Source organism: Triticum aestivum, chromosome 4D (genome assembly GCF_018294505.1).
Source record: "Triticum aestivum cultivar Chinese Spring chromosome 4D, IWGSC CS RefSeq v2.1, whole genome shotgun sequence".
In the NCBI taxonomy this organism is placed as follows: Eukaryota; Viridiplantae; Streptophyta; class Magnoliopsida; order Poales; family Poaceae; genus Triticum; species Triticum aestivum.
This window is the reverse complement of record NC_057805.1, coordinates 32,846,295-32,865,128: the sequence shown is the minus strand read 5'-3', so window position 1 is coordinate 32,865,128 and position 18,834 is coordinate 32,846,295. Positions and strand designations below refer to the sequence as shown.

General features: G+C 46.5%; 2 protein-coding genes across 3 annotated transcripts; one reads left to right on the top strand and one right to left on the bottom strand.

Moving 5' to 3' along the window:
- Positions 1 to 5,869: 5,869 nt before the first annotated feature.
- LOC123095967 (CSC1-like protein RXW8) lies at positions 5,870 to 10,225 on the top strand. Its single transcript, XM_044517536.1, has 11 exons — positions 5,870 to 6,148; positions 6,486 to 6,826; positions 6,935 to 7,081; positions 7,168 to 7,231; positions 7,339 to 7,548; positions 7,861 to 8,052; positions 8,227 to 8,525; positions 8,662 to 8,938; positions 9,056 to 9,331; positions 9,419 to 9,652; positions 9,763 to 10,225. Exons 2-11 carry the CDS (start codon positions 6,543 to 6,545, stop codon positions 10,015 to 10,017), a joined length of 2,238 nt encoding a protein of 745 aa, XP_044373471.1. The 5' UTR covers positions 5,870 to 6,148; positions 6,486 to 6,542; the 3' UTR covers positions 10,018 to 10,225.
- Positions 10,226 to 11,412: 1,187 nt separating this feature from the next.
- LOC123095966 (inositol-tetrakisphosphate 1-kinase 3) lies at positions 11,413 to 17,320 on the bottom strand. Of its 2 annotated transcripts, none has more exons than XM_044517534.1 (10): positions 16,949 to 17,320; positions 15,190 to 15,271; positions 15,004 to 15,036; positions 14,721 to 14,841; positions 14,144 to 14,236; positions 12,766 to 12,873; positions 12,501 to 12,677; positions 12,331 to 12,386; positions 12,166 to 12,250; positions 11,413 to 11,797 (listed from the first exon to the last, which is right to left on the bottom strand). In XM_044517534.1, the coding sequence occupies exons 1-10, from the start codon at positions 17,140 to 17,142 to the stop codon at positions 11,688 to 11,690; spliced, it is 1,059 nt and encodes a 352-aa protein (XP_044373469.1). In that variant the 5' UTR covers positions 17,143 to 17,320; the 3' UTR covers positions 11,413 to 11,687. The 2 variants fall into 2 exon arrangements, with proteins under 2 accessions (XP_044373469.1, XP_044373470.1); XM_044517535.1 differs by having other exon boundaries at positions 14,937 to 15,036; positions 16,949 to 17,133.
- Positions 17,321 to 18,834: the final 1,514 nt, after the last annotated feature.

The window sequence follows — 18,834 nt, the reverse complement described above, 5'->3', positions numbered from 1 at the left end:
CAGCGCTGGCTCCAGTACCCGCGCTAAAACGCAATGCGCGCGCGTAGCTCCAGCAGCGCGCAAAAATACAGAGCGCGCGACTCTCGCACAAACAACATATGCGCTCCAAACACAAGCAAAAAGACCAAACACAAACAAAATAAATCCACAATAAATAGTTCAATTTCGTTATTACAACTCAAACAAATAGTTTATCGTTCAATACAACAAATAGTTCAACAATACAACATCAAACGCACAAATCGTGATGCTCTTTGTCGGCCATTCCAAGCCCACCACTCCTCAATGAGATCCTTCTGAAGATCATCATGCGCTGTGGGACGTCGAATGGCATGATAGGAGGCAACAAAACGGGCCACCCTTTCAGCCCTCCGCCGCACTCGCACGGGATGTCCCAAGAGCTCATACTGAGAGTAATCTACATCTTGGCCACGCTCATTCTCGATGATCATGTTGTGCATGATCACACAAGTGTGCATGATGTACCAAAGCATCTTTTGATTCCAAAATCTAGCCGGTCCTCTCATAATAGCAAATTGGGCTTGCAAAATCCCAAAAGCTCTCTCCGCATCTTTTCTAGACGCCGCCTGAGCATTGTGGAAATCAAGATTTTTCTTACCTTCCGGTTTTTTCAACGGCTTCACAAATGTTTGCCACTTTGGGTAGATGCCATCCGCAAGATAGTAGCCATAGTTGTATGTACGCCCATTTGCTACAAAATGCACAGGTGGCAGTTTACTATTTGCAATCTTATTCATCAGTGGTGACCGGTTGACAACGTTGATGTCATTCAAAGATCCAGGCATTCCAAAAAAAGCATGCCAAATCCAAGTCTCTTGATCGGCCACCGCTTCAAGGATTATAGTGGAACCCTTTTTTTGGCCGTGGAATTGCCCATGCCATGCCTTAGGACAATTCTTCCAACTCTAATGCATGCAATCTATTGAGCCAAGCATGCCTGGGAAGCCGCGAGCTTTGTTCATCTCCAATAGCCTTGCGACGTTTTCAGCATTGGGAGATCTCAAATACTCCTGGCCAAACACTTGCACAATTCCGACTGCGAAGCGCTTGACACACATGATGGATTGGCTCTCACCCATGGCCAAGTGATCATCAACTAGATCAGTCGGGATACCGTATGCCAACATACGCAAAGCGGCTGTCACCTTCTGAAAGGTGCTATGCCCGAGCTCTCCGGCGGCATTCCTCCTTTGCTGAAAAAACCGGTCATGGCTCGCTAGTTTCTCTGCAATGCGCCTGAACAACTCGGTGCTCATCCTAAACCGGCGATGAAAGTACGACTCCGGGTATGTGGGATTCTCCACAAAATAGTGCCTCATCAATCTGTTGTGGGCATCGATCATATCCCTCCAAATTTTCTGCCGACCCAAAACCGAACCACCGTGCTTTGGTTTTTTATTGATGTGCATAGCTAGGATCATTGCAAGATCCTCCTCCTCTTCCATATCAAATTCTTCTTCGGAAGAATAATACGACGAACTCATCTACAATGTTCAATATAAAGTAGGCTATAAAAACTACAATCAACATGCACCAAATTAATGTAAAAACTTTGAAGTTTGAGCAACTCATACCTTGCGGGCGTTTTGTCGAATACCTTGCGGGCGCCGAGTGGCAGTGAGCAGCCGGGCGCTGTTCGTCGGAGGACTACCGCGCGCGACGAGCAGCGGTGACTAGAGGGAGACAGAGGAAGCCGCCGCGGCGCCGGGATAGGCCAGGGAAGCGCCGGAACGGTCACCGGAATAAATGGGGTGGCGCGGGCGGCGGCGGCGCAACGGTTGGATGGGGTAGGTGAAGTTGCGAGCGAGTGATCGAGAGCTCAGCGCGCGGGAGCTGGCGCAGCAAATAAGCGGCGCGCGATGGCATTTCGGCCCGCGCGCTGAACTAGATATGCCGCGCGCGCGATTTTTGCGCCTCCGCTGAAGCGCCTGGAGCGGTACCGCGCGCGCAAAAAACACTGATTTTTTAGCACGGCGCTTATATAGCATGGCCGTTGGAGATGCTCTTACGCCTAGCATCCGCCATACCAAATCCCCTAAACCTGTGACCAAAATCCATCAATCTAGCCATAAACTGCGAGAGTCTAAGAGCAATTCCAATGGGGCGACCCATTTCGTCCGCGGCCGTCCGTTTGGGTCGGCGCGGACACAAAAGGCGGCCCAACGTGCCGACCCAAACGGACGCGTGTTTGTTTTTCGTCCGCGGGCTACCCATTTCCGGCCCATTTTTTAGCCGGATTTGCGTCGGCGCGGATACACGACGGACGCGCGTGCGCTCGCCTACTCCAGTCCCCGGGCCCGCAGGTCTGTGGCACATTGGCCTCCCGTCTCACCCTGCGGCCAACAAGCAACCCTCCCGCCTCCTCCGTCGCCGACGCCGCCGCCAATTGTTTTCCGACGACTCTTCCAGCTGCCGCCGACTCCACATCCGCCCAGCAACGCCGCCCCTCCCCCCCCTCGTCGCCCTCCGCCGCCATTTTGACGCCGGGGAGCAAACTGCTTCCCACCGCCGCTTCCCCCACCGCACAGCTGCCCGCGACCAAGAAGCCACCTCGCCGCCCCTGCCACATCCGACCGGCATGCTCGTCGGACGCCGGCAGGGCAGCTAGCTTGTCTGTGGGCGCCGCGACTCCCCTCGTCGGCCGTCTCCATCGTCGACGCCCGCAAGTTGTTCGACAGTTTGCCAAGGTACGGAATGGACTCCGTCGACGAGTTCTTTTTCCACAATTTCCTTTGCGACTCCGACAATTCGTCGTTCAACGACGAGGAGGAGATATTGGCTGCCGTGTTGGTCCATCACCACCTCAACAGCCAGTGGCCGTTGTTCCGTGGCTCCATTTCGGGCCACCTTCCGGCGTTGAATCGCAACCGAGAGAGCGGGCATTTCCTTCTCTGGAAGGACTACTTTGATACAACAATCCCATTGTTCAAACATCACAAATTCCGCCGCCGGTTCCATATGAGTAGGCATGTTTTCAACCGTATTAGAGAGGGAGTGGTCGGCTATGATGACTACTTCGAGTGCAAAGAGGATGCCGTCGGCAAGATTGGTTTCTCCTCTTATCAGAAATGCACTGCCGCCATCCGAATGCTTGCATACGGAGTGCCCGGTGATCTCATTGACGAGTACGTCCGTATGAGCGAGTCTACATGCCTAGAGTCCCTGTATAAGTTCTGCAAGGTTGTTATTGCTGTGTTTGGCCCTGAGTACTTGAGAGAGCCGACAGCTGAAGATACAGCCCGTTTATTGGCGATGAATGCCAGCAGGGGCTTCCCGGTGATGCTTGGCAGCATAGACTGCATGCACTGGGAGTGGAAGAACTGCCCTTCTGCTTGGCAAGGGCGGTATACGTGACATGTCAGGGCTTGCACTGTCATACTAGAGGCCGTGGCGTCTCAAGATCTCTGGATCTGGCACTCTTTCTTTGGCATGGCTGGATCACACAATGATATCAACGTGCTTCAGCACTCGCCGGTGTTTGCTAGGCTTGCCGAAGGCAACAGCCCACCGGTGAACTTTACTGTCAACGGCCACAACTACGACAAAGGGTACTATCTGGGTGACGGTATCTATCCTTAGTGGACCACTATTGTCAAGACAATACCCAACCCTATCGGAGAGAAAAGGAAAAGATTTGCCCAAGAGCAAGAGAGTGCTAGAAAGGATGTCGAGCGTGCCTTTGGTGTTTTGCAATCTCGATGGGGCATCGTTCGGTATCCTGCTAATGCTTGGAGCACGCAAAAACTGTGGGAGGTGATGACTGCTTGTGTGATCATGCACAATATGATCGTAGAAGACGAGCGTCCGGAACGTCTGTACGATCAAGGCTTTCAGTTTCAGGGTGAGAATGTTGTGCCTGAGCATGGAGTAGCGGCAACATTTGAGCAGTTCACTCAATTTCATGAAGACATGCGTGATTGGAAACTCACGTGCAACTACAAAATGATTTGGTTGAGTATATGTGGGCTCATTGAACGAGGAGAGCGGTACGTGGCCCGGCTCGATCTGTCCCTCCGCACTCGGCCCCCCGGTGCCTGTCCGCCTGTCTAGCAGTAGCAGTGCGCACTGGTACACTGGTAGAGTGGTCACTGGTCAGGTCACCTTGGTCGACATGCATCGGCACCCACCAGAATGACCAACTTCTCCAGCGACGATACGGTAACACGTACGGTTGTCTTATGCATCACGCGCGGTACTGCCCATCCACAGGCAAGTCCAGTCAAGTGACGCGTTAACTGTAAGTGGCAATTGATTCCAACCAAGGCATGGCCCGGTTGACTTGGGTGCGCGTCAGCCCTCTTGGCTTTCACGTCCGTGGCCTTCACGCACCGTCCTGTGCCTGTCGGAGGCCTTTCCTTTTTTTTACAGAACCACAAAATAATGTCACAATTTTTAATTGAATTGATTTAAAACTGCGACACTTATTTTGAATCAGATATCGTATTTACTATCACCGTCCCCAATCTCAAATTATGATTTGGGACAGAGGAAGTACTATTACTTATCACTGTTGTACGAATACTTCATTGCCAACGCACCGCAACTCCTTTTGAGGAATCAACACAACGCAAAATTTATTTTATTTTAGATTTTATGTTGGCATGGTGTAAACGTAGGGATTTCGTACAAGTTTTGCGTCACGGAGACGTGGTAATACGTTTTCCGCAGTAAGTATACGTGGACGTGTCTTACGTACGCACGTACGTTCTTGTGGGTGCATTCTTAAATCAGAGTGCATTGGACACATCGACGTATTTGGGATTTTAGTAGTACTATGACTATCTGCTGCGGTCAAAGTTTTTGCTCTTCCATGGGAATGCGATCGACGGGATAAGATGGACGAACCCAACACACGGTACCGCGTCAACGGCTTATCCTGGCTAGATCGCTCGTGCTGACACGTAGATACGTGAGAGTGACCGTGGAAAATATACTCTATGCCACCACGGCCGAAAGGGAAAATGGTAGGATTCTTTTTTCTTTTGCGAATGAAAATGAACATAAAGAAAGGACGGTGATACACGTTGGCCGGCGGATCTGGTGCATTAGGCGACCGCACCTTTTATCATTGCAACACAGCTCGTGATGCAGACAACACGGGTCATGTTGCAAAAAAAATCATAAAGATTTTTTTCTAACAAAGGTTTTGTTGCAGTTTTTTTTTTGCAACAGAGGTCTTGTTGTTGTTTTTTTGTTGCAACAGAGGTCTCATTGCAAACTTAATTTTTCTGCAACAGTCTTGTTGCAGTCTTTGCAACAGAGACCTTACTGCAGAAACTCATTGTAACGGACAATGAACAACAAGCAGGGGCCACGTTGACCGATAGAAAAAAAAACACGGGCAGGACACGCGTGGTACAAATGAGCCGGCGGATGCTCGCGTGTAATCCGTCGGTTGATGCCAAGTGTTTTCCATAAAGAAAAGAAACGATTCGAGATAAAGATAAGAAGAATTACCTTGAAAAAAAGATAAGAACTTGAACTGAACCCCGGTCAACTCCCAAGCCCACCCGGAACCAGAGAGGAGATGTTTTAAAATGTGTTTTTCTTTCGCCGCTACTCTCCCTAGTCCAGATTTTTTTGAACTTTTTTTTTTGCTTTCGAGCAAAGCGCACTTGTGGACTCTCTTTTTTAGTCAAGCACACTAGTGGTGGACTGTACTGGCAAGAAGAAGCCGGTCCAGCCAGACGATTTTCGGCCCGAGGTAGAAGATGGGTCTGGCCCATTTAAATGCGCCTCTTCTGGATCAGACGTGACGGGCCAATGCGGGCCGCCAGGGGGACATGCGCTGCGCTATGCGTTTATTACGACGCCAAGAAACCACCATCCCCTCAAAAAACAAAAACGACGCCAAGAAACCAAAGACGGCCACGCGGCTGCATGCAGCACGACGCGACGCGAACGACGCAGCGCCCCCCACCACAACCGCGAGCGCACGGTTGCCTCCGCCCCGCCCTCCCCTCGCCGACAACCCCGCCAACCACCTCCCGCGCGCCGCCGTCGCCAAGGGGCACCGGCCGGCCGGCGACCCACCGCCGTCGCCGCCTCCTCCGCGCGATCGCTGACGACACCAAGGTGCGCTGCTGGATCCGGCAGAGGCCGGTTGCATGTGACGCGCGATCGATCCGTAAGTCTCCCTCGCGCGTGTCATCTCAATTCCCTCCTCGCTCCGGCCGTGCGCCGTGTTCGCTTGGCTCCGGCGATCGTGACCGACCGGCCTCTCGATTAGCCGCCGTATCCCTTGCATTGCATGCAGTTTGGGGAATTATTTATTGCAGTGTGTCATTTCGCATCTCAAAGGATCGCATTTGGTATTGATTGATCGGAAATCAAAATGCAATCCGCCAAGAACAGCAGAATTATTAAGATGCATGCTGTCGATTAATTCATCGAACGTGCAGAATTGATTGATTAATTATCCGATGGACTGAATGAAATCTTTGCGTGCGTGCGTGCGTGCGCAGTTCTTTCATGGGTAGATGGTCAGGAGATCCAAGAGCACAAGGTAGAGGAGGCAGGGGATGGAATTTTCCGCCCTTCTGACTTCGGCGGGCATAAACATCGCCTTGTGCATTCTCTATCTGTCCCTCTACTCCATCCTCCGCAAGCAGCCGCACAACTTCCGCGTCTACTTCGGCCGGCGGCTCGCCGAGGAGAAGTTCCGGGAGCAGGTGGACTACTTCTCCTTCGAGAGGCTCCTCCCCACCGCCGGCTGGCTCGTCAAGGCGTACTGGTGCACCGAGGACGAGATCCGACGCGTCGCCGGACTCGACTCCGTCGTCTTCCTACGCCTCTTCATCTTCAGGTCAAATTCCATCACCCTCTGATAACCACCATTGTTTGCTTCTTTCTGTGTTTGTTTTACTTACAATTACATGCTGCTTGCTTGCTTGCTTGTTGCGGACTGATGCAGCATACGCATCTTCTCCATAACTACCCTTATCTGTGTCTTTGGAGTGCTCCCTGTGAATTACAATGGCCAAGAAATGGCCCACACGCGGGTCCCAGCGGAGTCGCTCAATGTATTCACCATTGCAAATCTCAAGGAAGGATCAAGCAAGTAAGCTGCATCTTTATTTGTATATCTCGTTTAGTTACTGAATTCAAATAATCTGACTGACACGCGGCCTTTGTTTTCATGTACAGGCTTTGGGTGCATTGTACTGCTTTATATGTTATAACAATCTCAGCTTGTATTCTTCTTTTCCAAGTAAGACCTGTCCATGATGCTGTTCATGTTTGTTACCAAAAGATTCTTACCCAAAAAAGTTCAGAGCAACCATATGCTGCAGCTGATTACACATCTTCATGTTGCAGGAGTACAGGTATATCTCAAGAAAGAGATTAGCACACATCACTGGATCAACACCCAATCCGGGTCATTTTGCTGTCCTTGTTCGCTCGATTCCAAAGTCACACAACGAGCTTCTTGATGACACCATCAGGAATTTCTTTCTTAACTATCATGGATCTAGTTACCTGTCACATCAAATGATCTATCGAAAAGGAAAGTTGCAGAATTTTGTGGTAAGAATTCTGCTTTTCAAATATGATTAGTTGGAACTCAAATTATCTACCTATGCTCTATGAAATTTATTCTTGTGAAACTAGTCTACAGTTTTGATGTTCTCTACACTTCAAAATGATCGAATTTCTATGATGCATGTTCACACTTCTGAGTTAGTTCGATTCAATTTCGCTGCACTGGTAAAATGTGTATGCGCTACTTTTACACTTGTCGTTCAAATTCAGCTCGACACCGCAGAGGCCCTATATATGCATATATGGATATCTTGTACTGACTACTTGAGATCATTTCCTCAAACTCTGTTTTTGCAGGATAGTGCCGAGAGGGCTTACAGGAAATTTGTAAGAGTAAAACTTTCGGCATTTGACCAGAACATGCGGTCTAGCTTGAATAGATGTGGTCTCTGCGGAGTACAAGCTTCCTCGTTTGAGCTTTACCGCAACAAGTTCGTCGAGGCCAAGAAGTCAGACCTCACTGATCCAGAAGTAGTCGAAGCTCAAAAGGTCATCGTTGTCACTTGATCTAGTTAAAACTACTATTACTACATGTTTTAAGTTTTGACCAGCACATTGCATGATCTCATTCTTTTTTATCTGAGGCAGTAGCATGTTGTCAAACTACGATTTCTATGCATTCTTTCCTCATAAATAAATCTAGTCCTACTGCCGATCGAACAGGACTGCCCAGGTGCTATAGTGTTCTTCAAGACTCGCTACGCGGCGATTGTGGCTTCCCAAGTTCTTCAGTCTTCGAACCCTATGCTATGGGTGACAAACCTGGCGCCGGAGCCGCGCGACGTCTACTGGTCGAACCTCTGGATACCCTACAGGCAGATCTGGCTCCGGAAAATAGCGACGCTCGCGGCTAGTGTCTTCTTCATGTTTGTCTTCATCGTACCCGTCGCGTTTGTTCAAAGCATGATGCAGCTGGAACAGCTCAAGCAAATGTTCCCAAACCTGAGAGGCGCACTAAAGACGTAAGTAGTAGAATCTTAAACAATAATCATAGAGAGTTCACTTTGTTAACAGGTTTGCAAGGAGCTGACGACTGAGCTTGTTGCATCATGCTTCATGCCCTGAGCCTGAAAGAGAAAGAATCCCTTGTTCGTGCAGGTCATTCTGCGTGAGAGTCGTAACGGGATATCTCCCTAGCGTGGTCCTGCTGCTGTCCCTGTACACCGTTCCTCCCCTGATGATGCGCTTCTCGGCGATCGAGGGGTCGATTTCTCGCAGCGGCAGGAAGACGAGCGCGTGCACCAAGATTCTCATCTTCAACATCTGGAATGTCTTCTTTGTGAACGTGCTATCAGGGTCCGTGCTCAACCAGCTGAACGTGCTCACTAGACCCAAGGACATGCCGTCTATGCTAGCCGAGCTCGTGCCAAAGCAGGTAGGCTGACCTTAGTTCAAAACCGCGACACTTATTTTGGATCGGAGGGAGCACTAGGGATTAACTAACTGATGATGGGTTTGTTAACTGTGTGCTTTCTTTGGATGGGCATGGCAGGCAACGTTTTTCATGACCTACGTCCTCACATCAGGCTGGTTCAGTCTATGCTCGGAGATACTGCAGGTGTACAACCTGGTGTACAACTTCTTCAGGAAATTCATATGTTGTTACCAGGACGAGCCAGAATACGTCTACTCTTTCCCCTACCACACCGAAGTTCCCAAGGTCCTCATGTTCAACGTGCTCGGCTTCACGTTCTCGATCATGGCGCCTCTCATACTGCCTTTCTTGCTCGTCTACTTTTGCCTCGGCTACTTGGTGTACCGAAACCAGGTATATACAGCATATGTTGATAACTTGATTGATCATCCATGAAAGGATCGAACGGGCAATTTTCTTCTAATGCATGCATGCTTGCAGATTCTGAACGTGTACTACCCCAAGTACGAGATGGGAGGGAAGCTGTGGCCGATCATGCACAACACCATGGTGTTCTCCCTGGTGCTCACGCAGATCATCGCGCTGGGCGTCTTCACCATCAAGAAGGCGCCGATCTCCACGGGGTTCACCATCCTGCTCCTCATCGGCACCATCCTCTTCAACGAGTACTGCAGGCAGCGCTTCTCCCGCATCTTCAACTCCTTCTCCGCCCAGGTCTCATCATCATACATGCGCACATACATTCATTCATTCATGGCACTTCGTTTCCTCTTTGAAAGCAAAATGCAAAATTGTGAATGTTGGGCGTGTGTGCGCGTGCGCAGGACTTCATCGAGCTGGACAGAGAAGACGAGCAGTCCGGGAGGATGCGGGAGATCCACGAGCACCTGCTGGACGCCTACTGCCAGTCGCCCCCGGGCAGCGCCGACGAGATCCCGATGGAGATGATCATGGAGGACCCGGCGCAGGAGGCGTCCAACTCGAGCCAGGAGCTCTGCGACACGGTGCAGGAGGTGGCCGGCTCCATCATCCAGGAGCACATCGAGGAGCGGCACGGGAGCTCCAGCGGACGCCGCTGATGTTGTGCTGTTTTGGCTCTCTTTTATTTGTGCCTTGGCTAGCTACCGGCCGATCTGTGGCTTACGGTCGATGAATCTCGACCTTAATTATACGTGTATCTAGGGTGGGTTAGCCCAAGTAGACGACCACGATGATGATTAAGATGGAGCTAACTAACTGGCTTGTTCGATCCTATGTATGTTGTAGGTACAGGTTTGTTTTGGTTTCCGAGTTGCTAACTGTGCAGATTAATTAGGAACTAATGGCTTACGATTTCACCTTCTCATGTTAAACATAAAATGATGGTAACCTCGACCTGACACATTTGTAACGAGCTATTTCCACTTCAAGTAATCGCAAATATACGGATGAAACCGGTGTGGATTCGGTTTCGTACTGCTCAAACTATATCTTATTTTATATGGAAGAAAGAAAAAGAGACCCAGCAGCGAGACAGATAGCTGTTGGATGCGGATTTGGATACTGGTTTTGTCGGATTCGGACATGAGTAACAGCCTGAAGTCGGAAATGACATATTGCACCTTAACCGATGTATACAACTAAAGCTATGCTCAAAATGAGCAAGTAGTAATACTTGTACACATTCAGGATACATAAAACAGTGTAAGGTAGCAAAAAACCATAATAAAACATTGACAAGCACATGTGCCATCTTATAAAGGTAACACTCATGTGTCACAAGTTAATAATTAAAATTTTACCGATAAATTCGATAGTCGTATTTAAAAGTATTGGATATTCCGGCTAGAAAAATCAGATTGCTCATATCATCGGATGTTAATAATGTCATAGCATATATCGTATCCTAACCGGTCTAGGATTTCAAACATAATGTGTCTAGATGTCCAAATCTCTCGCACAATATATGCTATTAGATTCGGAAATGATTTCAGGCAGAAATTATCCTAACCACACGGCGGGTGCAAGTGGCATCCCACAACGTCCCCACGAAACTCATAAATTAGTCCATAATTTGTCATCACTTGCCTAAAACTGAAACAAGTAACACTATGGCATTGTCTGCCAGCCAGTTCCGCTTGCATCTCACCAAATAACACTTACGGTTACACATGGACATGCTTAAGAGGTCAGCTAGCTAAATTTGTTATAGTCTACATACACATCTGAAACACCGTATCACCAGGGAAGCTTCAGGCATACCTTAACATCGTGTCACCACAGAAGCTTCAGACATAGGCAGTCAAGGCGGTCGCGATAAGTCTAGGAACGAGTAGCATGCCGTTCTTTCTCACACAAACGGTAGAAGCAAAGCAACCCGGCCATGTTGCAGGTCGGCGTTTTAGCCAAGACCTCCGCCAGTGCACAACCACACGTCAGCAGGGAAATATTGCGTGGATTGTTCTACATAACTTTGAGATTTCTGGGACACCTGATGTGGGTGCGGATACCCGCTCGATTCCATTGCTAGGCCGAACGAGATTATTCAAGAACATGAAGAGAACACAGTTGCGCCAAAATGCGGATTAATAATTACAGTTCAACACAGTCCTCGCTGCCTTATCATCGCAACTACTGATGCCCAACTCTACCACAGATGAGACTTGATGATCCTTCTCCTCCTGATATGCACATTCATTCGTACACACAGCGAATGCGAAGAGACAACATACTGGCAAAGGTCAGAGGGAAGTTGGTCGGCCTCGACTCTTCACCCCTCACCCGACGTATAGCCCAGTCGTCGCTTGTACTCCTTCTGCTGGTCTAGGCTCAGCAGGAAGTCGGTGAAAACATGCTCGTATCCAGGCATCTTACCATACCCTGCAACCAAAAAAGATTCGTCTGAGGAATTTCTAATACTTGTAAAAATGCCATAATGGTCCTATCCTCATTTTGCACCTACTAGCCAGATTGCGTTGATACAATGAGTTAGCTGACAGCCTGACATGGGAGGTAAACATCTCACTTCGCAGTGTACCCAAGACCGGTCATTTCTTGAGAATGCAACAAGGAACCATGTGACTTTTGGTTGACCAAAGTAAGATTCTGTTAATCCAGAGTGTTCTCCAAGAAGTAATAATGTTTATTTATTTTAACAAATCCATGTGCTATTCGAAACTCATAAGCAGAAGACAGCTCAACTAATATCAGATAAATTAGACACTCTTGAAACAAGTTTGATCACATACCAGGAAAATAGTTCATGTCTATAACATAAAACCGATCCCTTGTCCCATGCTCTCTGATCATATCTATGTTGAACAGTCTAAGACCCTGTCAATCAGGTATACAGGTGATATTAATCATATGGCATCAAATGAAGCAAAACTAACAAGTGCAAGAATCTCTGGTACCAGTCGGCGGCGCAGCTCTCTTGCCAATATCTCAAGCAGTGGCCTTGGAGGCAGTTCTGATGCAATATGTAAAAACATCAGTTCACAAATGTACATTCTGAAATCAACGTAGAACGGCAACATGCCAACAATTACTGTAAGACAAGAGAACCCAAGGCATGGAAGTTTACCAGCAACATGGGGGTCAAGATCTGCATCCTCCGCAGTGGCTGCAGCACAAGAGACCCTCGGAAACCGGAACACTCCGGCGTTATTTGACAGGTCACCCTCATCCACGTTAGGCAGTGAAAACCTACGCACTACCCTAATTGCATCCCCAACAATGTAGACCTTAAATAAGACGCCGCCTATAAATGAGAGAAACAAAAACAAAAGGTTAATACAGAACTGGAAAAATATTCTTAGGAACGACCAGATAAAATTCAAGTACAATACCATGGTTAACAAATTCCTGAAGAACCAACGGAGGCTCAAGCTTCGTCAAGGAAGCTGAGTCATAAGCAAGAGACAACTCATGAGACTTCGCCACCAGAGGCTTCGCCACTGCACATAGTATAAGTGGTTAACAGGCCATATTGGAAAGACAATTTGCCAGGAGATTCAAAACAGACCCCAATAATGCCAATGATTAAATACTCCAGTCAGGTAAACATTAACTCAGCCTAAATTTATGTTAAAACTTCATTTCAAACAACAATGTCAAACACTCGCCGTTACTTGGAGTAATTGCATTCTGGAGCAGGCATTGAGTAACTAATTTCAAGTTGCGCCATCTAAATAAGGTATATAACACCACTGAACTCGCTCTAGTTATGTGCTTTGAACCAGGTACGATCCAGGTTAAGAGAAAAAGTAGACAGTGGCGCAAGCAGTCAGGTGACACGTGGGGTTGACATACAGGAGGAGGTCCATGTCAAACATTCTCGGGATAAACAACCTATGCAGTCAGACCCTAGAAAGGGTCAAACTGCTGCTCCTTCTGTTCAGGCCGCAGGGTGGAGCCTAGAGACGTAGAGAGCTTTCACTCAATCATCGATGGGTCCAAAGGAAGGGCCCCGGAGGAAAGCTATGGCTCGAGGAATGCCCTCGTAAGCTTCTGCGTCTGTGTCAGTTTCTGTAGGGTTTTTTATTGGTTTTTTGTGTGGATTTGGGTGTGTTTGTAGGAGTGGTATCAAAATTAAAGAAGGCCCACTTATGTTATGTGCATGATGTGAACATACAGGGGGAACTCACTGACTGCTGACATAATATCTGGCAAGAAATGCAATTTACTCTTCAGACTGAAAGATGCCTTGCTTATATCTCATCCAGAACACAGAGCACTGATTCCGGCTCAAAAAAAAATAACAGGGAGCACTCCAATCGATTTACAGAAAATCCTACAGACACCTTAGTATGATCGAGCCATACAAAAAGCATAGCAATGTCTAACGTTAATAGACGTTCATTTTTATTGTCTATTATTAGGTTACATGGAGAAGACCTGATACAGTTAGTTTACCATGGATTGGATTTGTATCCTTCAAGCTATCTGCAACCTACTACCTATCCATCAAATGTACAGACTACAGAAGTAAATACTACAACTAACATGACAATCATATGAACCGATAAACCAGGCAAGAAATGGAGGAAAGGCTGGAAAATGAACACTTTGCTCTAGCATGTACAAAATTTTCACACTAGTCAAGAGGACAAAGCATGTCCATTCACCTGTGAGAGATGGCAATGGTGACCTGAATTTTGTTTCTATAGTACAGAGTGCTTTATGGTAGCTGAAAAGAAAAGGACTGCCTTTATAAGGCAGACTTACCTAATGGAAGCGATAGCCCAGCCCTCATAACCGCAGCTGGTATTGACAATGGGTCTGTGTTAACAAAAAGCTGCTTCGGAACACCAACTTTACCTGCAAAAATCAACTGCACATGGTGATCAAATCAGCCTTTGAGAAGGTTCCAAGAACCAACCCATTATATCCAAGCTACTGACAGTGGAGGGAATTTTCGATGGAAGCAGATAAAAGTTCACTGCCAATTTAAGTGTGTAAAGATAAAAGACAAAACAATCAAAAAGGATAACAAGCTTCAACAGTCATTGGTAAAGGGGTCAGCGTGACAAAAGATATGACAAGAGGATAAAGGGTTCACGTCGGCCAAGCTTCAAGAGTGGAACACATTGCCTAATACTACATTTAATAGCATATCATATACGCTTAACATACCCATATCATTACTTGAACTAGTATTTGCAACATGTTAATACGAGATTAATCCAAATATAACGAACTAAATTTTGTTCAACCAGAAAAGGCAAGTGAATTTCTGCATAGTCATAGTAAGGATGATGGGTTACTTCCAAACATGAATTAGAAGAAAATTCATAAAAAATACCATGACAATCCGCAAGGTCCAGTTTAGAAACTTCTTGAAGCATAGATTGGCGGTTCAGCAAATGTTCTATGGCACCTGGTGGGTCAAGAACAGTAACTTCTGGGTGTGTGTCTCTATATTCCTATCAAAATGATGCAAAACCATCAGCGGAAGTTTAAAATGATAAAAAGACAGAATGTGCATAATATTTAAATAACCATATTGAAAATGTCTTACAAAGATATTGAACATGTCTCGCAAAGAGAAGTTCAACAGTGGTTTTAACATATTGTATGCTACTGACCTCCAACCGTCGTTGCCACTCCTTTCCAGTCAACTGTAGAAAATACAATGTTATCATTTTGCCGTCAATGAATAAGAAAATACTTTTCGCAAAAAAAAAGGAAATCTCAGAGAACAGTACTAAAATTTTAACACTCCCTTGACATAAAATACATGGGTAGGAGTTAAATATACTCCGTATAGCTACCTTATGCAGAATAACATCAAAAGGGCCTTGATCTGACAGTGGAAGCTTTTGATCAATTGCAACAAATTGAATGCCTTTCTTCCTGCATTAATTTTGCAAGGATGAGAAGCAAATAATCTGGAAAATCTAACAAATAAGTAAGTCTGCAGCACCAGTTGCTCAACGGAAGCAATTGGCGGCTAGCCAACACTTCAACATATTAACCCAAGTTATAAATTTACAACTTAAAAGCACTTACCCTAAAATAATGCAAATATTTAAAGTCTCCAACCTCTTGTATGTTAATAAGTGCCCAGACAACAGAAATGGGCAGTAAATTGTCTTGAAATGAATGTTTACGGGTTATATTATATTGAATATTATATAAGATAGATGAACCTGGTTTGATGATAATTATACTAGAATGAATTTTTAGTCCACACTGAGCACTAGTGATGTGCTGATTTGCATGATAAAAGGTAATGCTCATGTTAAATCATGTGGATCCTTTAACTATTATCAGAATCTTATCATGCTGGACCTATACTATTTTCATATTCGGCAATCCACATCTCTGGTCCTAGTGATGTGAGGATGGCACAAGCTGCCAAGTAATAAACTGAGCATTTAACTGCACTTTGCAAACTGATGACATATTTTAGATCTCTAGTGTATTTAAGCCAACTTGGAACCCTGCAGTTGCTTACCATACACACTTGGTCACACCGGTCAATAACACGAACATTTTGTAATAAGGTTACACACAATTACTCGAATAATGTCAAAACAGAGCATTTCAGCGGCAGCTTCCTGGATTAGTTCAGGGATCTACTTAAGTTACGGCTTATTGAATAAATTAAGAAAGGGTCACTACTGGAAGCGAATATAATATTACCATAAGACAGGGAGTGCATCGATGTCACTATCCTATCCCAAAGAAAACAGCATCAATACAAAGACGTGCTTGAATAGACTAATTTCAGTCAGTGCACACAATGATTCTACAAAAATGAGACTCTGATTCTTTGATTGAACAAATAGGTGTTCTAAAATTATCTGAAATTGTTGGTAACTACTGAAACAGATGTCAAGAAAACCTCCATAATGCATAATAAACCAAAAATAAAAGCCTATAAAGCATACCGTGCAGGGTAAACAAAGCAAACCATATGCTAATGGATATCACGATCGGGAGTATCAATCAAGAAACCCTTTTCACCGCCTTTTGGACTATAACTTGATAAAAACGTTTTCCCACTTTTAATCCTATTTGGAGCTAAAGTATTCCCCTTCCTTTTGTGCTCAACAGCTTTGTGATCTCTTTAACTCAAACAAACAATTAGTGGGTGGGACAATGATATGCACTAGCCATTTCTCCCTAAGCAGATTAAAGAAGGGGGCCCCGTGTGTCCTGAATCTTCTCCAGTCAAGAACAGAGGTCAATGAACGAGGTGTTAATTAACACAATAACATTAACAAACCATATATATCATTCAGTAAGTTCTCCTCTTGCTTACGGAGTGTGACCAGAAGGATCATGAATTCCCGCTGATCTTCCAAATTGTGCAGAACCTGGGCAAGATTCTTTTTCCTGTTTCATCCAAAACTGACATGGACAAACAACAAGGGCCGTCGCACCAAGCGCTTTTCCCCCAATGCAGGACAAGTTAATCATCTCCAAAACAATAATCGGCGCATTTCCAACCAGATTATCTCTCCGCACCTAGACAGACTTGAAACAAACGCGACCGGACAAATCTACAGGCGACGTCGTCGGTACCTGGCGAGCCCCCGGAGCTTGGGCTGGAGGAAGCTCTTGGCCTTCTTGGACGTGAGCGCGTACCCGACCACCAGCTCCCTCGCGCGCGCGGGGGCCGTCGCCGCGGCCGCCGCCACCTCCTCGGCCCCTGCCGCCGCCGCCGCGTCCTCCGGCTCCGCGCCCCCTTCCGTCCCCACGCACCCGCCCGACACCATCGCTCCCGCGCCGGCGCCGAACCAATTGGCCGGCGGGATCGGAATGCAGCGGGCGCACTCGGGAACAAGCGGAGCGGAGGCGGAGACAGGTGTATGTGTGTGCGTGCGCGCGAGGGCGCCGTGTGGAGAGAGAGAGAAGGGGGGAGAGGAGGAAGAGAGAGAGAGAGAGAGGTGCGGATGGGGGGGCGTGTGCGTATTTGTAGGTGGAGGACGGGAGCAACTTCGCCTTTGGGACATGGGAACAAAGTGTCGCCGGATTACGGTTTTGCCCCTGGCCTTTTCTAGTATTTATTTTCTTGGTCTTTCTCTCTGGATATTTTCTCAGTTTTTTCTTTTGATAAAATATTTTTCTCGGTTTCTTTATGCTTAAGGTTTCTCTTTACTTAGCTAGCCAACAAACATACAAGGGAAACGCCTTAACTTTTATTTTATTTTTTTGCAGGGAAAGAATTCTTCGAAACGAAATGTATGGATAAAGCAGTGAAATAAAGATTTCAGATTGTGTATGTCTTACCATCCCTCTAGGGACTATGGCTCACGCATCCTGTCGCGCACGTAAGATAATTAGTGAACTTGCAATGCACGTTCACTTTAATAGCATGTCGAGGGGCGATACCTAGTCATCACCCACTGTGACGACTCTTCTTATTCGTTGCACAGATGTTGCTTATGTTTGCCCATTCTCAAATCCGAGCTATGTTGTGTGTTGTGGTTTGGTTTGTCGTGACTTTGCATCGTCTGCATACATGTCGTGACACCCTCATTTCTCCACTCAAAGGATGTGGTACACCCTTCGGTCTCACTCCTCGGTGCAGCAAGGTCCTAGCTCGTGATATATGGTCGTCAAAGTGATGCTGCTTCGTACCTACTCCGCTTGACCTCTAGGTGATGCCTCCGCATACACCACCGGCTGGATGGCTCGACCATGTGCTGTTGCTGGGTCTTGGGGGTTTACCAGGCATACAGTCCATAATCATATGCATCGGTGTAGAAGATTCTTCCACTCGCCCTTCTTATTTAGATTATTGGTTGTGGGCTTGTGGCCTGGTATGATTGAGGGGATATAAAGCATTAGAGCATGCCATTACAAAGAATATTTTTGTAATTAATGATTTTTCAAGATTAATTGAAATTAATGCAATTAATGATGTTTCCCAGAGCAATTGCAATTAAATGCATTAATGTTATTTCCAGTTTATTAGTGATGTGATGGGGGTACATCATTGGAGCGGCATGAGACGTTGGACAAAGGTGATTGGATGGTTGAGATCATTTGGATTCACCAAACTCGTGCTTTTATAAGTAGTAGTAGAAGTAGATAGTAGATTAGTATTTACATTACGACTTTTTCATGTGAGTGTAAAGGTCATCATCGCCTTCCTATAGTGAAGTTGGCTCGTCAAAGATGGAAATTCATGGAAACAAAGCAACCATTGGTTGGATGGTTTAGGAGGGCGATTATCTATAAGTTGCCATGGAGTAAAACCTAGGTTTGACACTTTCTGTCTCTCATTAAAGTGAATATTTTTTCTATGTGGGGTGATGCTTCCATCAATAACAAAATGTTTATGTTGACTTCATCAATCTTGAATCTCCACGACTCTAATCATCGGCAGTGGATGTGTGAATGTTTTTATGCGTTTACTCGGGTTTCTAGCGAAACTTGTCCCAAATGAAGCACGGCGCTGAATT